We start from the raw sequence: 25,269 nt of genomic DNA on the forward strand, positions 1-25,269 counted from the left end.
GATGACTATATTCCTTTTGAGAGGAATATGGTGCTTAATTTGTGTTTTTGTGCCTAGTTGTTTGTTACGTGTTTAATTTGCAGTATTTGTTGTTCTGTAGCCAGAGAGTGGTGGCCAGAGTGACCAGTGTTGTACTCGATTGATCAAAGAGAGAGTTCCACTGTCCTCATTGACTCCGTGGCAGAACTGTTGTGAAGGTCAGGCAGCCTTACTGGCTGTTGTCCTCCACCTCTGCGCTGTGATTGGCCGTTGTCCAGGGCTGACCGGCAGACGGGGCCGCAGACGAGACGTCAGTCAACGGCATTGAGCCGAAAGCCGGGGCCCGACGGACCAATCCCTCTCTTCACATGTTTATCAAAGTCACTCGTTAATTGGAACGATTGTCCAGCAGACTGGAAAAGCCCAGCCTCTCTCTCTCTTTCTCTCTCTCCCTGCCTCTCTCTCTCTTTTCAACAATCGGCTGTGTGCCTGTGTCTCCTACATGCTATTTTCAGGCTGTTCTTACTTGCTGAGAGAGATTTGACAGTTTTAATGTTTGGTTTTTATAGCAGGGATGCAATGCTCTTTAACACAGTTCCCGCCAGTGCATTAAGAGAGTGACCGTCTCTCTGTGTTCTCCTCTCTCTGATTGCTGCTCCTGTGGTTCTGGTGCATGAGCTGGAGGAGAGAGCGCGGTTGAGGGAGCTGCCTGTTGTTGCTCAGACAAAGCCAGGCTTAGAAAACTTCTCCCAGACTCCTTCTGTCAGGCTGGGTGAAGCTCCTCCACTGTGTGTGTGTGTGTTAGTGCTCTGGCGTTGGTGGAGTAATCTGGTTAAATGACTGCTGTAATGGTTGATAAAAGGTGTGTGGTTTTTGATACTGCAGGGATCTGAAAGAGGCACCAGCCAGAAAGAATCCTTCTGTTTCTCACTCTCTCTCTCTCTCTCTTTCTCTCTCTCTCTCTCTCTCTCTCTATCTCTTTTTTTCTTTCATACTGTACACAGTCACAGCACAAAGACTCAAGAGGCACAAACTCAGAGAGAGAGAGAAAGTGACAGAGACAGAGAGTGGGAATGAGAGGGGGGGGGGTGGGAAAAAGAGAGAGAGAAGGACAGCTAGATGAACAGTGGGAATGAGAGAGGAACTCTAAGGGGGTGTTGCCAGTAATTGCAGGCTTGTGTTGTCGGGAATGAATGCTTTCACGATAAACCTAAAAGAGAACATCAAAGACAGGCATTATTTTGAATATTGCACAGATAAGAAGGTGTTGGATGATAACTCTATATACATTTTTATGGGGGGGGGGTGGCAATTGGCTAAATATAGCTGCAATAATCAGACAATTAAGATGTCAAGTACAGTCAGGTGTAAAGATGATGCAGTGATGAAACTGTTTGCTCTGTGGTTTTCATGGAGATGTTTTATATGGGGACATTTCAAACATACTTGTCTGGTTACAGAAGGGAAAAAATGCCTTTGTGTCCAATTTGATGCTGCCATTTACCTGTTCAACCGTTTACATATTTACAGCCCAATCCAATCTCAGTAGCAATGCATCAACTAACATGTAGTGACTTGTTTCTCCGAAAGTTATTGCTGTCAATGGCTTTATTGCTCTGTTGCTGATAAGATTACGTGTAAACACGGCCCTTGTGCATAGGAAAAGGGGAAATGGGTTTTTGGTTCCCACAGCAGAAGTCCAGTTTGCCTTTGGGATTAGAGCCAGCGCGATCATCCCGCGGACGGCTGCTCTCGCTAATGTGGGAAAGAAGAAAGGGAAAGAAGTGAGAGGACAAAAAGCAAACAAACTTCTGTGTTTTCCCATATATTACAACCCTCTTCTGCTTTCCCAATCATTTTCTTTAACTGGCTTTTATAGGCCTGATTGAGCACCTTGTCTGTGAGCAGATAATAGTCATAAAGCAGGAATGATAAAGTGTCAGCTTGTGTTTGCTCTTCTGTTTACTCTGGGATTTTAGCCACTGCTCAAGTGATTATACTGCCCCCCCCCTTCCTCCGACCCGCCCCAGCACCATTTTAAAGCTGACCATGAGAACCCCCCACGGAAACTACTCCCTTCACTGGCCCAGCGTAGTCTTAGGAGTAGCTTCACTCCTTATTTCTCTACCTCCCTCTCCACATCACTATCTTTCCTTCTCTCTGTTTTTTATCTCTTATGTTTTCTTCGTCTCATCATCTCTGTCCTCTTAATTTTTGTTTTGTTTTTTTTCTTTTTGTTTTTTAACTCTGGCTAATGCTCTGTGTCGTGACACACTGTCCCTTTGTTTTTGGCCAGACTAAGTTAGTTTGGCTGTGAAGAAAAAGGAGAACTCATTTGCTAAGAGATGTTCAATTTGAGTAGGGAACAAATTTTATATTTAGAACAAATGCTATAATTGTGGCGTGTTAATGATGCAGACATGTTATGGCCCTCTCCGTGTTTACAGGAAGCCCTTTTCCAAAATTCCTAACCGACACTTTTTCTTTTGCCAAAACCAAATTACTGGGGCTTACAAAAATATGGCCTTCATGGAGACAGGCTTACTCATCTTCCGGCGTACTTTCTTTTGACGGCGTGCAGGTCCAAATAAAACATCACCTCTCTGCCAAACAGCACAGATCTCTGCACAGGTAGGGACTGGTGACTGGCACCCTACTTGACCAACATTTTCATCATTAAGCATACAGTACAAGCATCCAGTCAGAGATGGAAGAGGAACACTGTACATGACAGTTGTTGGACAAGAAAAAAGAAGGAAAGGAGAGAGAAGGAGGGCACTTGTTCAGTTCTCCTGATTAGATTTGGTTCAGAGTACCAGGAAAGCCCTGCGCTCCTTCAACTTCAGTTCCATACTACACTTTCAACTCCCTCTCACATACCCTGGCTCCACGTTCCACCAGTACCTCCTTCTCTCATGTCCTGGCTCCACTCTCCACCTGCACCTCCTTCTCTTATGCCCTGGCTTCCAATCTGAGCTGGAGTGGTTTATATGAATTTGACAGAAATCAGTACAACTCGTCACCGATGTGTCAGAACACATTAGGCCTATCCATAAGACCCTGGCTGAACATTACTCAACAGCTCTGCTGTGCAAACCCCCCCCCCCATCAGATACAGGGTCTTCAACTCTTCAGGAAAAACGCTGATAGCGCAGAGAGTGATACACTATCACCGCTCTGCCCGGCTGATACGGAAGAAGAATAGAGAGAAAGCAAGAGAGAGAGCGAGAGTGAGGGGGAGAGAGAGAGAGAGAGAGAGAGAGAGAGAGAGAGAGAGAAGAGAAGGCAGTGAAGGGAAAGCTGCGAGTGACAGCAGACAAACAGGCTTTAACACTTTGTTCATTAGCTGGGTGCTTTTGTTTGAGTCTGTGGCACAGGCATACAGTCAGCGGTAGTTTATTTAGCCCTTTGATAAAGAGATTAGCAAAGTCTTCCTGCTCTAAAGAACGGAGCTCTCATGTCACAGAACCTTTTTAAATCATTTCAATCGTATTTTCTTTTCTTTTCTTTTCTTTTATTCCATACAGCAGATGTGCTGATCAAATATGAGTGCTGTTGCATAACAGCATTTCGGAGATTTTATGTGCCAATTAAAAACAAACAAACAAACAAAAAAAATGTATTAATCCTTCCAGCCGCTATGGCAGAAAAAAAAACAAAACAACAACACTAACACACAGAGAGATAATCTTGTGTCGATCAGTACACGGTTATGCTGAGCAGGGAATGCCCCCGCCTCTCTCTCTTTCTCTCTCTCTCTCTCTCTCTCTCTCTCTCTCTCTCTCTCTCTCTCTCTCTCTCTCTCTCTCTTCGCTCTCCCTGCAGACGGCTTTTTTTTGATTAGGAGTATCACAGTGGTTAGAGTCCAGCTTAAAGCCACAAACAGCATTGGGCTAATTTTAGCCTTTAAAGAGGATGAGGATCCAGTCCTGCTGCTAAGGTGCCCATATGCTGCCTTTGGCGATAATACAGGGTGAGGAATATGTTCCTGCAGATAGCTATTGTCACTGCGCCTCCGCGCTCCCGCTCTTAGGACGTGCAAGTGTTCTGTGAAAGATAGGAGCAAGATTCCTAATAATTGTTTGCCTTTCTCCTGTTGATAGAGCTCTCCTTCCTCTGTTCTCTCTTCCTCTTTTTCTCCCTTTTTATTGACTTTCTCTGTAAGACATAAGCTTCAGTCCATTCTGCTCCTTTTTTTTCTTAAACATGTAAATTTTTTTTGCAGCTGAATAAGGACAACTCTGCTTACTTGAATTGAAGTAATTCCATTTGAGACATGTTAGAAACCTTCTTGGCAAACACCATTATGCATGGAAACTAACAAAGAGCTGAAGAATTTACCAGCCCCTCTTTGGAAACACCCCCCTCCCCCCACCAGAAAGCCAATTTCATGCAAGCAAACCCCACCAAAGCTCCATATTTAGGGAATTTAGCTTCTCCCCTGATCTCCGCTGAAGATGTGTGACCCTTCCCATTTGTGTGCGACAGCACTTCACAGTCCAGGGATTATTCGCTGGGCTGCTGCTAAGGGGAGAGGAGGCAAAGGACAGTTGTCCCTGCAGATGGGAGCAGAAAGGTTTTAAGGAGGTGGGGAGGAGGGTTGTGTTAACAACTGGCCAAAAGCTTGACCTGGGGCTGACCCTTCCTAAACGGTCTCCCCTCAGAGCGCTGGCCTCTGGCTTTGCCCGTCTTTTGACACAGATACCTGCTGATGGGATTTGGGGTGGAAGAGATAATGTCCACTTCAAGCCTTTTTTTAAAGGTTTAGGGAAAAGAAAGAAAGATAACAAACAAACAAAAGTGTGTATTTGTGTGTGTGTGTGTGTATGCGAGTGACAGAAAGAGAGGGAGGGGATGGGGGTGGAGTGTATGTGTTTACTTTAATGTGACTGTGAGAGAGTGTATCTGTGTGTGTGTGTGTGTTTGTGTGTGTGTGTGTGTGTATGTGATAGCTTTTAGCTGGCTGTGTTTGTGAAACACACACTCTTAAGTGGTAACCTGATCACTGGCTGGTGCTTCAGGCCTGAGTGAGTCAAAGGAGTGTAAAAAAACATGGGCTAGATTGAGAGATTCTTCCATTGATAACCTGAGCAATAAAAAACAATGAGCAAAGGAGGCTTAGGATCTACACAACTGTCACTACTCCTCCCTCGCGCACGTGTGTGTGTGTGTGAGTGTATGTGTGTGTTTTCTAATTGTCTGTTTGTCATGCAGAGGGCCAGGAAGTGCCCCTGCAGAGGAACGGAGAGGGTGCCAGAGTTTTGGCATGCAGGTTTGCCTGTATCACTCTGCTCCATGCATCAATTTTTTCTTCAGGAAGCAGACACTTGGCTTGGTTCCTTTTCCGTCTCTTCCATTCCTCTGCCTTATCTGCCCTGATGGAACTACAATTCCCACAGATCCTCTTGGCTCTACTTCCTGTGGCCTTAAAGAGAAGGCTGTGCTGGGGTTAAAGCAGAGACCCTCATCAGAAATAGCACTGTCCATACATGAGGGGTGGGCACAATATTTTGAATGAAAAGCAGGCTGCCAAATGAGAGAGATTCATTAATGTTCCTTTCTTTCTTTCTTTCTTTCTTTTTTAGATATTTAAACATTCCAAAATACAGCTGCCTTTTAGCTGGTTTATATTCCAAACCCCTCACTTCAGCCTGGCTTTGCCATTTCGTGGGTAGGGCTTCGGAGGTGTAATGCTAGCTTACACTGCTCTCCTCATGTAAAAGCATATTAAACAAAGGCAGGGCCAGTAGCGTTGGCTATTATTAGCATTGAAACGTTAGCGTGTTATCAGCAGAACTTGAGTCCAATAGTACTGATATCCTGCAATGGGGAAAATCCCGGCATATTAGAGCACTTATCTGTTTCTGTGTCATTTAGATAGACACCATGTGGAAAATTTATCTGCCACAAGCCAATAATAAGAGCTATTTGAGTCAACCACAAGCCTCCCGGTTCTGTTTCGTTCATTACCAAAAATATGCCAAAAAACACGATGAAATGATAAAGAGAGACTACAAAGAAAGCCTTTTGTTTCCCAGCGATAGCCAGAATTCTGTCTGTGATACTTTTAAATTTGTGGGGGGTTGAGGGGAGCATTGGGGAGGGAAAACCAAAAAGATAAATTGCAAACATTTTGTTCTGTTTATCATAGAGCAAGTCATTCTTTTCTTTTTTCTTTTCTTCTCTGTTTTTGTTTGATCATATTTGTGTATTTGTGACATGGCAGGCTCTCTGGCTGAGGAGCTGGGAGAACATTCTGGAGCAGTTGAGCTGGGTTTGGGAAGTGCGGTATTGTTGTGGCATGCACTGCTAAGTGCTCTTCGTTTTTGTTGCTGGGCCACGTTCCTTTTCATAAAGGGCCCTCCTCACAGCGGCCCACTCTGCACTGATACTGAACAAAGCCAACTCAGGAGAAGGTGTCAAAAGCTGCCTGAGAGAGGGCAGGAGAAAAGAGTATATACAGAGAGAGAGAAAGAGAGAGAAAGAGAGAGTTAGAGAGAGAGAGAGAGAGAGAGAGAAAGGGAGAGAGAGGGAGGGAGAGCGAGAAAGGCAGTGTGTGTGTGTGTGTTTGTGTCTGAGAGAGAGTGTATGTATGTGTGCGTGAGAGAGTGCGAGAGAGAGAGTGGGGGTGGGTGTGTGTGTGTGTGCGCACTTCCCTGAGCGGAATCAGAGGACTCTTAAAGTGTTCCTGTTTGAACCCGTATGGCCCGCCTTTTCTCTCTGCCTTATATCTTCAGATTAAAAAAAAATTACAAAGGAGAAAAATCAATAGTTACACAGTAAAAGTGTACCACATGAAAGGGTAAATTCATGGCCTTAGACTTTCATTTGACCGTTCCTCCCCTTCACACAGGGACTGGAAGAGGAAAGAGAGAGAGAGAGACAGAGAGGGAAAGAGAGAGAGAGGGAGAGAGTGTTTGCAGTTTAATGTTGTGTTTGTGCCCCTGGGCTTCAGTGCGTTTTCCGACGTGTTGGGGGGGTGTGAGGGGGTGCGGTGGAAGTGACCCTTACACAGACACGGACGAGAAAGAGCCGTAGCATTTGCAGTGACATTTTTGCCATCACCTGTGGGTATGTGAGCCAAGCAATCCCGTGGACCTGGGAATATGCATAGCATGCCTTTCAGCCCAGACTAACGTGTGTGTGTGTGTGTGTGTGTGTGTGTGCTCTTCTTCTTTTTAATGAGGAACACAACAGTAAACACAGAGTGTGTTGGACATGTATTAAAGTGCGTATTAGAGAGCAGGCAAATGAAAGAAACAAGACAAGTTGTGCTGAATGAATTATAGTTACTAATAGCACGATTGTTTTTATCCTGCGAATTATAAATTACCAGCCAATCACTGTCAGCTTTTTAACATAAAAAGCTGTCATTATTAGAAAAGCCCAGAGTGATTTCAAAGCGTCAGTATTTACTCTTTATTAGTTAAAATGAATGTGGTTTAATTACTAAGTCTGATTCGGTCTCTCTCTACAGACTCAAATTTACAGTTCCCATATCTCTGTCTAATTACGCGTCAGATATTTCTGGATTTATCTGCATAAAATATTTCATTTTATTTAGTTTAAGATAACAATTTTCTTTTACTTTACCGTGTGTATACGTATAAACACACAATCATGTAGGGAGGAGGGTTTGTATTGAGCTGTGAAACAGGATGGATTTAAATCATAGCAGAAAATGTGTGTGAAACATACCCACAACATATAGACCTGCTTTATCCACAGTACTTAACAGCATAAACAGATAAGTTTTACTTTTTTGTTAAGTTTTTATCATTTTATTTGGAAAATAAGAAATATATTTATGTCTGGTTGGAATGTTTGTTTGCCAGTTTTGTTTGGTGTAGAGACACACAAACACTTTTTTTTTTGCTAATTTAGTAGCAAAGTTTGAGGGACTCTGTGAAAAACACTGTGAAACTGTGAGGTTGGGAATTCTGCCGCAGGAATTCCGGCATGTTCTGAATATTTTGAGGTGGGAGGTGCTTGTGACCCTTCCAAAGGGAACCCCCCACCGCCTCTGCCATTCTGCCCATGTGAATGCTCCGAGTATAATAAACGTCGCTTTATCTCGTCTGGCTCTCTCTCTCTCTCTCTCTCTCTCTCCCTCCCTGCCTCCTCCCTCTGTCCCTTCCCTTCCCCTCTTTCTCTGTCTCTGTCTCTGTCTCTCTCTCTCTCTCGCTCTCCCTTTCTCTCCCCTTTTATGTGTATGAGAGAAAGAGAGAGTGTGTGAAAGTGCGTGAATGTGCGTGTGGTGAAAGGAACCAGATAGCCGGCCCTGAAGGCGAGCGTTTGCTTCGACGCAGAGGGCTGAGTCATGTGATCCTGGGGTGTTTGAAATCTTAGGAGCAGACCGTGAGGGAGGGGCATGGGTCACCTGCATCCCTCCGCGGGGAGAGGCCAGAGGTGTGCGCGAAATCGTCCATGGACCAAATGTGGTGGAAAATAAAAAAAAGAGGAGGAATCCGTCTGCGCTGCCTGGCCCTTGCCACCAGACCATGGCCTATAAAATTCGAGCAAAAACACTTCTTAAAATGATTTGAAAGGGCATGCAGCTGAGTGCAAGGCTCTGACAGACTGACTTATAACTTCTTGGCTGGAAACTTGAAAATGGTAGCCCAGATTCTCCTCTTTCTCTCTTTGACAGATGTCCTTTCTGAGGGAAATGGCTTTTTTTTTTCTGGTACTTGTCTGACGTGATGTGCGTACGCACGACTGATTGGCCCTGGCATTTTGCTAATTTGTAAATCAGCAGAAAAATGGCTGACACCTTTGGGTTGTGTCTGTGCACAAACAAAAGAACAGGTAGTGCCAATTAAAGTACCCTCTCTGGCTAATCAGATCATAACGGATTACCCCAGATTTCTCTGAGAATGTCAGGAGATGCCTTAAGTGAGTAGGTAAACTGGCACCGAGAGAGAGAGAGAGAGAGAGAGAGTGAGAGAGAGAGAGAGAGAGAGAGAGAGAGAGAGAGAGAGAAATAGAGAGAGAAGAATAAGAGAAAAGCTGAAGTTAGCCAGTCAGAGCTAGCTGACAAAGGAGCCAGGGAGTGTTAACCTGATTTTTTTTTTTTTTTGCACAGGGGCAACATGGGCCGTGTGCGTATGTGAATGAGTGTTTGTGTGTGTGTGTGTGTCTGTGTCTTGGGGGGGGTGGTCATAAAAAATTCTTTGCCCGGTTTGCCGCGGGGCATCCTCCTCAGCCTGTGGGTTGCTCCAGTCACTGGGCTGCACCCTAATTGCCACACAGACTCCAGCACACATGGGCCGAGGAGATGACATTTTCGCTCTGTGTCGCTGGCGAGAACCGCCGCACACATCCTCATGCACTAGCCGCTAAGATGCTGTCATAACCCATTAGCAGTTGGCCAAAGTTGGCCTGTGGCGTTTCCTCGCGGCATCAGCGAAAATGAGGATAAACGTGACGGTGGAGCCTGCTGCTGGACTAATGAGGCTGTGAGCTTGTTTATGGACCCGCATCATTTTTATGATTATTTCCACCTTCTCAGAGCCGACTTCGCCATTTGACTTTATTTGGCGGCAGGAAAAGTCAAGCCCGGCTACCCGGTCGCTGCTGACATTTTACAAATATGACTTACAGACGCTTCCAAGGCCCTGCTCATTGACGTTAAAAAAAAAAAAAAAAAGGAAAAGAAAAAGAAAAAAAAAAGAAAGAAAGAAATTAGCCCCAGACCTCACAGAGGTGAATTGGCATCAAATTGCAGTGAGAATGGAAATGCCAATAGAATCGACAGCTCCTGGCTTTTTCCTTTGCCTGGAAGGTTTAGTCCTGCGGAGGTGAAGCTTAAGTAAAAATATTGGGAAAAAGAGGTTAAACGGTTCATCATAAAGTAAAGAGGAAGAGGAGGAAGAAAAAGACAAGCTCTAAAGAGCACAGGCACAACAGAATTACCTCACTATTCAGACGCCTCTGTCTTTCTTACTCCAAGCACATCACCCCCCCACCCCACCCCCCCCACCCCCGATAGCCAGAGCATGCCTCCGTCTTCCCAGCTCGCATGGGACAAGCCCTGGGTTTATTATTGTAGGCTTTGCTGAACATGAACTGCTCTTTACACCGGATTGAGAGCATTTGCTTCCAATGAAAATCTTGTCTTAGATTACAAACCAGTGGTGCCATTTTCCTCCCAGATGGGAACAGGGAAGCTCTATTTGTCTAAAAACAGTAGGAAGGACAAACTGGTCATTAAGCCAGGCTGTTTTTGGCATCTGCTAATGATGTAATCGAAACTTGCTTGTGTGTGTGTGTGTGTCTGGGGTTCGGAGGGTCTGTGTCTGCTGAACAATGTGTGTGTGGTGTAGGTATACGTGCATGTGTGTGTGTATGTGTAAGTGCATGTGTAGATGTATTTGTGTGTGTGCGCGCGTGTGTGTTTGTAAGTATGTGTGCCTTTGTTTGTGTGTGTGTGTGTAGATATACATGCATGTGAGTGTGTAAATGTGTGTCTGTTTGTGTCTAGGTGTAAGTGCATGTATGTGTTGTGAGTTGCATGTGTGTTGAGTGGGTTTTCAACTTTAACTGTGGTCACTCTCTCAGTAATTGACTAAGAGAAGCAGAGCTTGTCCTTAAAAAGGAAAGAAAGAAAGAAAGAAAGAAGGAAAGAAAGAAAGAAAGAAGGAAAGAAAGAAAAAGAGAGCGGCAACAGCTCCATTGTGTGGACATAAGAGTTCACTCTCTAAAATTGCAGTGATTTCTGGGGGCTGCTCTCAGACTGTAGGGCAGGACACATGGGCTTGGCGGAGTGTTTTATATGGAATGTGAAAAGCCTCTACTATCCTAATGGTGTGTATAATTCAGGTGCCTTGAGGGTATGCTTTCAGGAATCCTTTAGCCTGAGGTAATGCGGACCAAAGACTGCTTTAGAGCTCTGATTATTCTATTGATGCACAAAGCTGGAAAAAAGTCATCTCCAACTGGATTACTGCAGATATTTCCATTAATTATCAATGAGACTACCTTATACAGGTGCCTAGTGTCGCTTAGGCCCCCCCCCCCCCCCCCCCAAAAAAAAGAAGAAGAAGAAGCTGCTGAGGAAGAGGAGTTGAAATGCAGTTATCTGCTTGGGTGTGCTGACTAGCAGCCAGGTTTTTTGCTAGCGCTTTATACGTAATCAATAAATAAGTGTATCTGACTCTGTGGCGGCTTTGGTGTGCGCCTCTGTAGAAAGAAACGCGCAGAAAAAGTGAGTTATCCTGCATTGAAGTTTCCAGCGGCGTGCGACTGTTTACCTACCTCATGTTTCTTTTATGATTTATTAATTCAAATGGCTGATTCTCTGCATTTCTGAATAAGGATCATAACAATTGTGCGAAGTCTTCTCAGTGGCGGAGGGGGGTGGGGGGTGGTTTTGTCGAAGGCGGTATAGAATGCGTTTAATAATTGGAGGTTGAGAATAATAATAATAAAAAAAAGAAAACCTTACACGAGCATCATATTCATGGAATGCAGAGCAGGCCCAGGGAGCTGTATACAGTTGAAAATGAAAGGCAGTGTAAGCTCTCTCTCCTTCTCCTCTCTGCCCAGGTTCGTCTCACTGGCCTTAATGAAGTCTTATCAAGCGCTCCCAGCTCTCTGTAGAAGCATCCACACAGCATTGTTATTAAAATGCTGTGTGTTTAAAAAGCCCCTGTTTGTGCCAAAACCATATTTTTCTTCCCCTCCTTTTGTAACACGGTGTAACTCCCCTGCCAGAGGTGGAAGGCACTGGGGCTGGCTTCAGTAAATATTTCCTCAGGATGACAAAGAGTAAATCTCACTGTCAATTTCAATTCTTTGGTGACTCACCGCGTCAGACAGCGGAGTGAAGAAACTCGACCTTACAAGTCCTTTGTGCTCTCTCTCCCTCTCTTTATGTTTCTCTGTCTCTCTCTCTCTTTATATTTCTCTCTCTCTCTCTTATGGAGCACGTGTGTGTGTGTGTGTGTGTTGAGCTGGGCGGATGGGAATGGAGGTTATTTATAAGGGTATTAAAAATGAATGCATTTGGAGGATCTATCTTTAAGTCATATTGAAGTAGCATTATTCTGTGGTGATGTGTGTGTGTGTGTGTGTGTGTGTGTGTGTGTGTGTGTTTGTGACCAGCAGCTGAGGTAAACAACCCCCCCGTCATGCCCGTGTTGTTCTATGTGTTTTGACAGGTGACGGTCTGGACAACAGCGTGGCCTCCCCCAGCACAGGAGATGACGATGACCCAGACAAGGAGAAGAAGAGAAACAAAAAGCGTGGGATCTTCCCCAAAGTAGCGACCAACATCATGAGAGCTTGGCTATTCCAGCACTTAACGGTGAGTGGAGCCAAGAGAGGCATCTCATCAGGCTTCTGTTTGCGTTCAGTCCTCCTCTCTCTCTGGCTCTTCGGGCGTTTCTCTCCTCTGTTTGCACTGAGCACGCCCTCTCATAACGTGGCACTTCAAAGCCGCGGCAAGGAACCTAATCAGCGGGCCATCTCGCCTGACTCCAGCTCTCGCTTCATCTGGAGGCTCTGGATAAGTCTGCAGCCAAGGAAAAAGAGCCCTGAGCTAGAGATGTCAGAGATGAGCGTTATTAAGAAAATACTCCGTTTTTCTACCCAATCTGGTCACATTTGTCAAAAGCCGCAGATGTTTAATGAAGGGTCGTGGTTACTCTCTAAGATTGCTGCGTGCTACGAGCTAATCTATGCTAATGAGAGTGAGGCCGTGTGGGCGGGGCCAGGCAAAGGAGCCAGGGAGGCAGCCATGTCGCAAAACCCAGGTCACATGACAGGGGTGAACGAGTGAGCGGTGGGGTAAATTGAATCTGAGATAATGTGTTTTGATCTCTGTGTTGCGTGGTTTTTCTATGTCTTTTTTTGTGTCTCAACTTCTTGTGTCTCCATTGTTGTGGCAACTGGCCTTATTTAAGGAACAGTGGTTAGTTTATTCAGTTCCAGACTTTCCCCACCTGTCATTGAGCAGACGATTGCATTGATGTGGGGTCTCATCCTCTGGCTTTGATGGATTTTAGTTCCTCTATTTCATTCACCACAAAGTAATCTGAGTGTGTCACACCGCTCAGCGACCATTTATCTTCATATATCAGCAAAGTTAACTTCACAGAGAACACACACACACACACACACACACTCATGTGCGTACACACACACACACACACACACACACACACTGCAGAAGGAAGTGTTGAAGACTATTACTGTCTGAGGCAGTCTCTTAACACATAAAGTTATGTTTCATTTTCATAGTCAGAGATTCCTTAGTGCTTTGGTTTAACTTTTTTCTTTGAATTATTGCTAAGCAGTAAGGCTGGTAACGTGTGTTTTGTGGGGTTGCAAGGAAACATGTTTCTAGGCCCACAGAAGACAAAAGGAGCCCATTTGATCATTTCCAAAAGTCCCTACATGTGCCCCCCCCCCCTCAAATCTAACATCTGTGCTACAGAAACTATCATGCACCCCCTCTGCAGCCCCCCCACCCACCGCCAAAAACCCACACACTCATCTCATACACACTAGCCATCACCCTGAGGGGCCTGACCAGAAAGCAGTGTGAAAAACTAAACCATTTGCCCGCTCTCAGTTCACACGTACACCCACCCTGACAGGTTTGTGAGGGTTAAAGCAGTGAGGAGAGCTGGTGCTCGGTGCTGGATGGGCGTGGGTTTTTGGTGCGTCCTGTGTCATTGAGACTGTCTGTGGGCACGTGCTGCTGACTGTTTCCTTCTGCTCTGCACTGATGGAGGGACTGAGCGGTTCAATATGACGCTGCTGGTGGAGGGGAAATGGCCCTGCCAACAGGAGCTCTTCATCCACAGGAGGCCTGTGGAGCACTCAGCATGAGAGAGAGGGAGCAGGCAAGCAAACAGAGAGGGGAGGTGAGAGAGAGAAAGAGAAAGAGAGTGAGGGATAGAGAGAGGCAGAGACAGTGAAGCAGGGAGGGAGGAGGGAGTGAGAGAGAGTGAGAGAGAGAGAGAGAGAGAGAGAGAAACAGGGAGGGAAAGAGAAAAACCCAATAACCTGCAACGGTGTGCTTGCCAAACGAGAGAGTGTGCAGAGAGAGGAAGTTGGCCAGAAGGATGCGGAAACACAGAAATAAGAAACAAGCAGTGCTATTCTGCCTGTCTGTACAGATGCACATTCTGTGCATGTCTCCACGGGCTACCTTTCGCAAAAAAAAAAGAAAAAACATTGACTCATTTCATTCCCAGCATCTCTGTTTTCTCACCGGAAGCTCAAAAGCTCAGGGTTTTGTGTAAGCACGAAAACAACAAACAGCATGGCAGTCATGGTTAACCGGACCCATGGACAGCCTGTCCCACTAGCCGTCTGGCCCCATCCTCCCACTGGCCTAGAGAGAATAAAAGGCCTTATGACCTGACTCAGAGAGGATGGAGAGACAGAGGGAGAGGAAGGAGGGAGAAACAGAGAGAGAGAGGGAGGAGAAGTAATGGATGAGTGACAGTAGAAGCGTTAGCCGAACATCTGATGTTCCTCTTCAACCGAATCTCCGTGTGACAAGTCTGGCCCTCAGAGATAAAGAGTAGAGCAATTAGCCAGTGCCACAAACAAGTGTAAAACCCTAGCTTTGTGTGTGTGGATTCACTGGGACTGATTCAGTGTCTAAGAGAAGACTGACGGAGACTGGTCCACTGCTTAAATAAGGACAGAATGAATTTGGTTTACAGACATTGATGCACCACTCATACAAGAGCAGAAATTCTCTTTTACATCACCTGACTGCACCAGTGGAGCCAGTGTGCTGGAACAGGTGGGTGTCTGTAGTTAATGAATCAGACAGGAAGTTAGGAGAGAGAGAGAGAGAGAGAGAGAGACGGAGAGAGAGAAAAACAGAGAAGGGAAGTAAGCATATGGATTTATCGAGAAAAAATGGTGTTGTAGTGTTGTTAGCAGCAAGAGGAACAATTGGACTCTTGAGTGTAGAGTCCAACTAATAATATTGTGTTTTAGCCATTTGTCAGTTTTAATGGTGGGTGATGGTGCAGAGAAAACCGGATGAAAACAATTTCCAGGTCTAAATACAAAACCAAAGAGAAAGTGAGCTAATTACGGTGGCCGGTGGCTGTTTGAGCGCGCTGTAAAGAGCTAATGTGAACACATTTCAATAAACTTGTGGTGAAGAAAGGAAAACAGAAGTCCTTAAACTCCTCCAATGTTGTTATTTTTCCTCCTCCTGATTGTTGTGTGCGTTTGTGTCCGTGTGTGTGTGTGTGTGTGTGTTTTCTGCATATCTGAACAAAAATAGTGTGATTGTGCCAGGCATCCTGTGGAGAAATGCTGGGTGCACTGGTTTCCTCTTCCTCTGACTGTGTAATTGGACTCTTTTTTTCCTCCCCCCCCCACCCCCTTTTTTCCCTCTGATTTCCACCCTCGTCTCATAAATGGTATTTTCTTGTTTAATTTAACAAGAAATGGGTAGTAAGTGAACAGCACGGCCCCAAATCCCATGGAGGCCATGCTTTGCACTCGACTCCCCAATGGAAAGGCAATTTGTGAAATTATGTGATAGAGTAATTAGATGAAATCCAGGCTGCAGATTGTTGCCATGCAGACATTGTGAGGCCCTTTTCGCCTGAAACAACAGAGAAAAAAAAACAGGCCTGGCACACTGGCACACTGGCTCCTTTCCCCTTTCTTATTTGTACACACAAGCAGGCGAGTGGGAGGGAGCCGGCATGGCAGCTCGTAAAAGCTCAACCACAGAGCAATGTGTTTTTTGCTCCATCTCTCCCATTTTAATGTACTATTTATGTACGAAAAAATCCACTGGAAGCTGTAATCCCTGTTAATGTAATTAGGGGCTAATTTAGCACCCTTCAGACACAGATGTAACAATGCTGGTGAAGCTAGAGTTTTTTTTTTCCCCTGAAAGCACGTTTGAGCCAAACCTCAGTGCACCGCAGTGTCTTGAACAGAAACAGGTGTGAAAAGCACCATAACTCATTTCTTCACTGGCAGGGCCAGGCCGTGTGGAGGGCCCGGGCCCAGGGTCACTCCGCAGGGTAGGGCTAGTGGGAGGTGTGGAACTGTGCCTCCTTTGAGGAGGTTTGGTGAATTTGTTCCTCCTCTGCAGTGTGGAGTCTGTTTTTTTGGGCCTCCTCTGCAGCTCATTCGGAGCCTGCTGTTTTTTGGGGGGTGGAAGACGCTGGCGATGATTTCGAGGTTTTGCCAGGGCGGAATTACAGATGTTCAGCACATGACCACTCTGGAAAGCTGTGTGGAGATTTTTATAAAGTTTTTTTTTTTTTTTCAGTCAGGTCTTAAAATAATGCTGTGAAGCTTCTATATATTTAATTTAATTTAAAACCAACTTATGCACTTCATACACTAATTAAATATTGATTAAAAAAGTGCTAGAATTAAAAGGCTTTTTAAAAAGCGATTGCATAGGGTAGAAGGAGGAACGGCAGAGTTTGGTTAGCTGATGTGTGACTGACAGATGAATAATTCAGTGATGAAGGGCCTGTGCAGCTGCGTAAAGCTCTGAGTGTTGAGCTGTCTGAAGGCTGTTAGTACTGTAGACACTGAGGGCTCGATGTTTTCTCGGCAGTCAGACCTGTTCTCTACGTAAACACTGACATTTGTGAAGGAAGCTTTGGTCAGCGTGAGCAGCTGAGGTGACAGACACATATTGTTATGCTTTACTGAGTTTGATTCCCTAAAGCCTCGTGTTTTAACCAAACCTAAATGAACCACATCTAAACCAAACCTATGTCAGCTATGACAAGGACGTATGGTCCGCTTTACAGTTCCCTGTCATCAGGTTGGTGAAAACATATTTAGGTTACAGTGTCGTCCTTCTATGGGCACTCTGGGTATTGTCCCCCCAAAGTTGTCCTGCTTCCATGTTGTATTGCTTCAAACCTGTTTTTTTTTTGTTTTTTGTTTTTTTTTTGCGTTAGACTGAAGCAGGCTCCAGCGTAACTCCAGTGTGTCAGGAAGAGAGATGTTCTGGTAAACAAGCTTCAGACAGGGCAGGAGGGCACAGAGGGAGAGAGAGAGAGAGCGAGAGAGAGAGAGAGAGATGAGTTACTATGAATGGCCTGCTTAAAAAAAAAGTTACCCAGGCCATGAGGGGTCAGAGGTCAAACAGGCCTCCAATGCTATTAGTCACTGGTTGTTTATTGCCGGCGCCCTGGGATGTCAGCGCACTGGTTCTCCATGGCAACCCCAGCGTGATACCCTGCCACCAGCCTGTCTGGAAGAGCTCTTCTCAGGCCAAGTTCTCACATTCAGAGCACTGCCTGAGCTCAGACCTCAGGAGAGCTGGATTCCACAGCCCCAAGCCCAGCAGAGAGAAACAGAAATCAAAAGACCATAACCACCCAACAAATGGAGGAAAAAAAAACTCCAAAAAATGTTCTGAGCATGTATTTTTTTCATTCATTCATTTGTAACAACAGAGAGAGAAAAAATCCATTCAGATTAATATTTGTAAATTGAATTTAGCAGCCAAAGGTCTCTGGTTATTTCTTAATTTCATCTAAGTGGCGGTCCATAGCGGAGGCGCCACCAAATTAAAAGCTTAACGGGATTTTCAGACATGAGTGTATGAAGCGGTCGCCCTGCTTCACTCTCCCTCTCTCTGTCTCAAAGAAATTAAAAAACACCAAAAGAACATATTTCTCCTGTGCACAGCTTAGCTGTAGGATCCACTGTTCGGTTTTTACTACTCTCTCTGCAGTTGGCTGAATCCATATCCACAGCTGTTTTGACTGCCCCTTTTTGTGTGTTTTTCTTAGTGAGAGAGAGAGAGTGTGTGTGTGGGTGTGTCAGTGCATGTGTGTGTGTATGTGAGAGTGTGTGTGTATGTGTGTACCCACACGCGCATGCATGTGTGTGTGGGTGTATGTGAGTGTGTGTGTGTGTGTGTGTGTATGTGTGGGCATGTGAGAGTGAGTGCGTGCGCATGCGTGTGTACGTGTGCATGTGTGTGCGAGAGTGTGTGTGTGTGTGTGCGCGTGTAAAAGGTGGTGTTAAAGCAGAACCAGCTGAGTCACTCTCTGGGCCTGGTCTGCTGCCCGTTGAGCCTGGATGCGCCCCCTCTCCCACACCTTCTAATGAAAACATCATCAATTACCCCACTGACAGGCCCCAGGGAGGGGAGGCAGGAGCCGCTGTGGGCCTTGTCTTTGTGGATAGACACCCCTTTCAGACCCCACCTCCCCCTTTTGAAGGAGGAAAAAAAAAATGTGTGTATTCATCATTGGCAGGCCTTCCCCTGTGACAGGGTGAAAAGGATCGGTGTATCAGAGACAGAATGGATTGAATTGGCAGTCTCCACATGGTGCTAGAAAGGCCCCGTGGATGCCTCTCTGTCACCGCTGACGTGTGGCTTTCAGAGGCCATCTGTGCTCTGATTGATGAGAATGTATATACCACTCAACCCTTCTTCCTCCTCCTCCTCTTCCTCATCAACAGCAACCCAGACTTCAAGTCAACCAATGCTCCTTCACTTTAAACATTATTAGACCTGCATTGCAAAAAAAAGAACGCTTCATTTTTTTTTTTGCTCTCTCTCTCTCTCTCTCTCTCATTCGACATCTCTCGGTTTGTTCTACTTCTCTTTAATAACCCCTCTAGGGCCGTTAAGCTTTAATTCATGTAACCCCTGGACCGCCCAAAAATGGTCCATCCAGATGAGAGAGGGCTGTCCGTCCCAGAATCATACGTCCCCTGTCCACTCGCCTCTGTGCTCCCAAAACCCCGTCAACTTTATGAACCCTGAAGGGTTTGCTCCATGATGTTTGGCAGGTCGCTGTTCTGGCTGCTTTTCTTGTGCTATATTTCCAATTAGCGAGCAGGTTGGCCCATGGGAAACTTCTAGATTCCACTCCTCGCTGCTTGTGAATATTCTGTCCAAACAGGCACTTTTATAGTGTTGTCAGTGAGAGATGGTTTTATGCACCCTTCATATGTAATACTGGGATAATATTTCATTATCAGCTGTGTGTTGAGAGTTAGCGGGGCTAAGTGGCAGCCAGTGGCTTTTGTGTGGCAGCGCGGCGTAACCTTGTTTGGCTCGTCACAGCGTACAAACAAGGCCCTGTCTCTGTCCTGAAGGTGTGAGAGTGTGCTTGCTCCTTTTTACTAATCAGTTCTAGTTTCTCTGCAAATCCCAATAAAAGCCTCAGTCAGTCGTCGTCCCAACCCGGCCATGCTCCCCCAGGCCATTCTCCCCTAGGCTGAACTCAGAGCGGGGGCGTGGCTCTGAGCCATGCTCAGTCACTCCAAAGCGCCACCAGCACAGCCAGTGCAGGAAGTTTAACTGACATCGATTAGCAGAGAGCAGTATGAAAAGTCAGAGCGCAGGCCCGTGTTCTAGCACATTCCAGTTCATCTCTGGTGTCACAGGGTTTGACTTACACCCAGTCACTGTTGTGTTAGCATTGTTGAGCATTTCAGAAGCGATTACATGATGGTTATGGTAGCGATGGAAGACCAAGAAAAGGATGACAGAATGTCCAAAAAAAGAGAGGGGGAAGAACAAGGAGTTGCTGTCTGTAACCTGTCTTTTCAGTCAGTAGATAGCAAACGATCCAGGAGGTCATCTTTGGCCTGTCGCATTAGCATCCCATTAGCATTGTCGTCAGTGGCCGTGTTTTAACTGGCTCTGAGCTTTGTGCTGTGGACAGCTGTCACTGCTCCACGTTAACATGAACTAGCCATCAATATTCTGGCATGTAACACATCTTAATCCCGGTTTTATCGTGGGTCCGGTTCAGGCGTGCACATGCGGAGCTAAGCAGAGTTCTGCCTGGGGCACCGTGTGAGCTGTGAAAGCAATGCTTGGCCTCTTCCCGGAGATTTTCACCACTGTGCTCCACTTTAGCTCAGCATAGTTGGGTTTTCCAGGCTCTTGCAGGAGGGAGACGGACCCCTTTTGCTCCACGCTTCTGTCTTTTTCCGCGGATATGCTGTAATCTGCAGTGCTCGGGGATCTTTCCGCCTGTAGTCAGCAGCTCAATACCTCTTACTTACAGCCACTGCAGACCATTCCCCCATGGTGCTCAGATCCAGCAGTCTGCCCCAGATACTGTTTGCTCTGTATTTGTGTGTGTGTGTGTATGTGAGAGAGAGAGAGAGAGATAGAGGTGTGTGCGTGTTTGTGTGTGTATGTACGCGCGCAGACATGTGTGTATGTGTGTGTGTCTGTGTGTATGGGAGAGAGACGGTGTGTGTGTCTGCGTGCGTGTGTGTGTGGGAGAGAGAGTGTGTGCGTTCACTTGTATGCATGTCTCTGAATGGCTGATGGATTATATGACGGCAGAGACACGGTAATCAGTTTGCACATTTGCTGAACTAATTTATCAATTCAGTTCCTCCTACTTGTAATCTCAGCCATGCGTAGTGCTCTGAGCATGACATGCTTCTCATGTGAGGACAAACGCGGCTTCAGGAGACACCGTCACCATCCTCAGCAGCCAGAGAGCACAGGCAAGCAAAACCAACTACAGCCATCCATTCACAACGCATCTGCAATATCTGCACACACACTGTACTCTGAGAACGGACTGGGTGCGTCCGCACCAGAGCTCTAGCCGCTCACCGTTTGTTTTTCACAGAGTGACATGGCTCCCCCCCCAAAAGAAAAACTGAGAAGAAAAGAAAAAACAGGGATTTTACAGTCTGTCATTAACGGCGCTATCGTCGAGAGGAAAAAAATGAAATGATTTTATGCCACCCTCTGTAAGAGTATAAATTGTTTAATGGACCTGGTATGGCTGGCGTGTTGAATCCGAGACCTTTCAAAATGCCTTTATCTTGGCTTCCATTGATTTCTTAAGGAGTGGAACGACGGAAAAGCAGTGCTATGCGCTATTAGATTAGCACAGCCGAGCACAGATTTTCCTCATTCGCTCTAACAGTTTTTACAGGCTGATACAATTTTTTGAAAAACAAAATATTGAATGGGGATTCTCCCAATTTCCTCTGATAATTGATTTTGACCTGTTCATTTGCTGCGGGTGTCTCCTGTCATCGTAAGGGCATGCATGGATGCATTGGTGTTTCCTGTCACAATAAAAGCATGCATGGATGCATTGGGCCGTGCATTTCGTGCACCTGCTGATCCACATGGTTCCCATGGAGATAGGGAGCGACAGAGAGATTTCTTGTGCGAGTATCCTGACGGCAGGTAGTGTGAGGTGAGTGTGCGTGTGTGTCCTGACACCAGGTAGTGTGAGGTGAGTGTGTGAATCTTCCCAGACACGGTTGTATTTCATTTGATTAAATCCACACACAGACAATCAGAGAGTTCATGTTAGTAGACTGACTGGTTCTCTCGCCAGGCTGTTTATTCTCATCCTCTCTGATATGTGCAGAGAGTTTTAGCGGTAGAGCGGACAGGGGGAGGGCAGACAGTGTGTGTGTGGGGGGGTGCTGCTCACTTATTTGTTACGACAGATTAAGTCATCGATTTGAAAGAGCTGTGCACTGATGGGGAAGGTCCTCCACTACGCTGTAAGAGAGTGAGAGAGGCAGAGAGTGTGTGTGTGTGTGTGTTAAACAGAGAGAGAGCGAGAGGGAGAGAGGGAACAGGGGAAGAAGGAGCGAGAAACCAAGGGAAGGAGAAAAAAGAAAGAAAAAAAAAACAGAGGGAATGGAAAAGAGATACAGAGCTTTCCGTTCATCGTTTACGGTCCTTTCATCCTAACGGCGAATAGGCATAAGGGAACAATTGTAAAATACCTTTACCTACTTTTAACTCTTTTCCCACCATGACCAGGTTTTTGCTTTCCCCCTGCAGGCTCTCCAGTGAGCATTAATTAAAATGACGAGGGCAAAAGGGTAATTATGATAATAACATAATAATATTGCGTGGGGTTATTAGAATTTTCTGTGGTCCCAAAATTGCTTCCTTTAAGTATCACATTTCAGTGGCATTAGCTTTACGGATAATTTCCTTCAGACTGAAGGGAATGGAATGGATTCTCTCTCTGGTCAAGGTGTTATATGGAAACTTGATTCCTCAAATGTTTAATGTGTCAGGAGTGCCCCCTACTTGTTCCCCACCCCTCCCCCAGCTCTGTGCATGTGTATGTGTGTGTGTGTGTGTGTGTGTGTGTGTGTGCGCATGTGTGCGTGGGGGGGTGGGTGCAAAGCAGGTTGTGTACTCACCCATGTCTTAATAGACCTTTGTAGGACTGTTTTGCATTTCTCTCTCAGCTCTCTTGACAATAGCCAAAACAACTATTTGCTTGCCATAACCGAACACAGGCCCGACCAGCGCGGCTTTGCATACCGGGTTTGGCTGGGTTCTCGGGTTCCTTCAGTGAGGGGGATTGCCGAGACAGCGTGCAGCCACTCTGCCTCTGGTGCTACCTGCCTTGCCGTGCTCCGAAAACCCCCCGTCCCCACAGATATTAAGGTCCCCCGCGGACTGCCAACAGCCCACCTCCAGCTGCGGTCGGCACGGCACGGAGCGGCTGAATTGCTTTTGAATGTTCTCCACTCAAATAGGCTGTAATTACAAGCTTAAAGAGGTTTAGTGGTCCAGTAAACTACATAATCACCCCTGAATTAGCCGGGGCTCATCAGCTGCAGTCCAGCAAGCTTCAGTCTCTGTTCGCATGCAGCGTTCCCGCTATTGCAGCCGGGGCTGGAGCAGCAGGTGTGTAACAACACACATCCCCCTTAAACACAGACACCCCCCCCCCCACCCTTCTACTCTGATCTCTAATGAGACTAAAGAACAGACAGCTACACACTCTCCACCGCTCTGCTCCAGTGTCATCTCCCCCTACCCCTCCTCAACCCTCGCCACCCCTCCCCCCAAGGCAGGCGGAGAGGAACACAGCTCCCCATCTTGGCTAGCGTCAGTCCCCAGGAGTGGAGCTAAACAGTTGCCCCGTCACATGTTCCGCATACGTCTTCACTCCAACATGTAAAGTCATTCAAATGCTGCCTCACCATTCCCAGACACCGTGGTCCACGGGCATCACTATGCCCTGAGCGTTTTTTTTATTTACTTATTTTTTTGCCAACCTTAATTTGCTTCCTTAATACGAACCCCTACGCCCCATGCATTTGACAGTCTATCATTTTCCCAGATCATCTGCTCTTCCCCAGCTTAGCAGATTTTCCTCAGATATATACCCGATGAGTCCAAGTCTAATCCACCCCACGCCAGTGATTTAATGACACACTTATGTTTTCATGCTGCTCCCAAACCAACAGCAGGAATTCTCTGCCCATAGGCATGGTTCCCCACCCACTTCTTTAAACCAACAAAAGATGTTTTTGAAGGGGGAAGAGACTAATTAATGTGCTGGATACTAGCTTGAGCATATCTGCTTTTTTATCTCAAGGACAGATTAAATGACAAAAAAAGTTCTTCTAAGGGAGAAATTTTACAGCTCTCCTTGTTGTACACGAGCGCTTTCTAAAAACGAGGGGCGTGAATAATTCATGGGGAGGCTTGGAGTTGATTTAGCTTGTTGTGAACCTCGTTGTGGTCCCTGTGAAAGACGCTCTTCAGTGTTCTCTCCACACCGTGAGCCATTCAGTCGCCAGCTCTTCCAGGGCTTCTTAAACCCTGGCCTCCAGTTGTTTTTCTGAGACTCATAATACTTATTTATTTATTTGTTGTTGTTTTTTTTTCATTTTAAGTTGCAGAATCTTAGAGGGAAATTGGGTTATGGTTTGATTTTTGTTTTTGTTTCTATTTTTTTCCTTTACTTTTTTTTTCTCAAGCCTTTTGCTTACATTTTGCCTCAAAGGCTCCTGTTTTCCGGCTCTATCTGTTCTTCGTAATGAAGGACAGGACTAAGGGTTTTTTTTCCACCCACAAACACACGAAAAAACCCGAAAACAAAACAAAAAAATTGAGATGGCTTATGTCTCATCTATTCTGTCTCATAGGGCAATATCACAGCTTACTGCTGGTTACGTTGTCTCGAGATATTGAAATCGAAATGTTCTCTCTGACAGCAGTAAGCCTCGTAATAGAGCAGTAATGGTAGGATATGTCTCTATCTGGGTGACTAAGACAACAGCTACGCATCTGTCTGGTGGAACGATGTCTTCTTATCCAAATATTTAAGGCAAGCCCCCTCCTCTTCCTGTCTGAGGTTTGGCCAGGATCAGGGTAGGCGTTATTCTCTTCCAGAGAAAGCCTGGCACTTGTGATTTGTGAGCGCAGTGTGAAAGCAGGGTGAGCTGGAGTAGGAGGAACAGTAAACTTCAATTCTAATCCTGTTTATTCAGAAGCCATACCAGAAAGAGGACTGATTCCTCTTAGTTGGGGAGGGATTGGCTCAAAGTTGGAATGCTGGTATGATACTCAGAAGGCGTCCTGGCCAATAAGGTCCCTGGATGAAACCTCAGGCATTCCTGAAGGGCAACTTGGTTTCCATGGGGATTAGGCCCTTGGAACATGGAGGTAAATCAGCAGCAAGCGACTCAGTTGAAATCAGCCTCTCTGCTGAAGGTTCACTCTAGTGCTGTAGCTTAACCCAAACAACCAATGAGGAGGATTCTCTCCCACCCGTAAGGCTTCAGACCCTGGGTGACCTTGGCTTGGCCACGTGACGCCTGACTGGAAGACACGCCATGTTAGATGTCACAAGTTTTCCGGGCCAGTGAAACGGACACTTTTTGCGTGTCAGGAGAGAAGCCGCCATCTTCTCACTGGTGCTCTGTGAAAGACAGAGCTTACAGCTTGGTCCTCTCTTTGAGTTCATTCTTCACACTCGTGCTCTGTGAGGAAAATAAGCTACGTTTCCAACACAGTTTTATCAGCCTTATCACGTATGGAGCGTCTCTTTAATCTGAATCACACAGAGTACAGGGAACTGCTCCCCTAACTAAAAAAATAAAAATGATCATAACACTAGTGTGGAGAAGGCAGGCAGCGGAGGCAGGTCAGCTTTGTGACTGATGAGGACGAACGGGTTAAACAAAGCTCAGAAAAGAGATGTCCAGATCGGCATTAAGGAGGAAGTGTTCATTCTGCGGCCACTGCCTACCCCCCCTCCCCCCGCGTGTTGACTCATAAAGAAATATGGTCAGGCCCGGGTTCTGTGGAGGAGGCGAGATGAAGGAGAAAAGTGAAGATAAAAGCAACTTCTGAAATAGTTCTCCCCTCGCGGTGAACCAGAGAATCCAGAACGTGCATGTGATAAGAAGCCCTGCTGTGGCTTATTCAAAAAAAGCTCTTGTCTGTTCAACACAGACTCAACTCTCAGCTCTGAAATTACACTCAAATCTCCTGTCTGTTCAACACAGACTCAACTCTTCTCAGCTCCGAAATCACACTCAAACCTCCTCTCTGTT

The 25,269-nt window shown here is 46.0% G+C and overlaps 1 protein-coding gene across 3 annotated transcripts in view; it reads left to right on the forward strand.

The window, feature by feature from the left end:
• meis1b (Meis homeobox 1 b) overlaps positions 1-25,269 on the forward strand; it is a 64,562-nt gene that overhangs the window by 17,108 nt on the left and 22,185 nt on the right. For all 3 annotated transcript variants that reach the window (XM_030771172.1, XM_030771173.1, XM_030771174.1), the window contains exon 8: positions 12,141-12,286. In XM_030771172.1, the coding sequence (XP_030627032.1) occupies positions 12,141-12,286 (146 nt within the window). The remainder of the gene's footprint in view (positions 1-12,140; positions 12,287-25,269) is intronic.

The sequence above is a fragment of the Chanos chanos genome, chromosome 4 (genome assembly GCF_902362185.1).
Source record: "Chanos chanos chromosome 4, fChaCha1.1, whole genome shotgun sequence".
Lineage (NCBI taxonomy): Eukaryota > Metazoa > Chordata > Actinopteri > Gonorynchiformes > Chanidae > Chanos > Chanos chanos.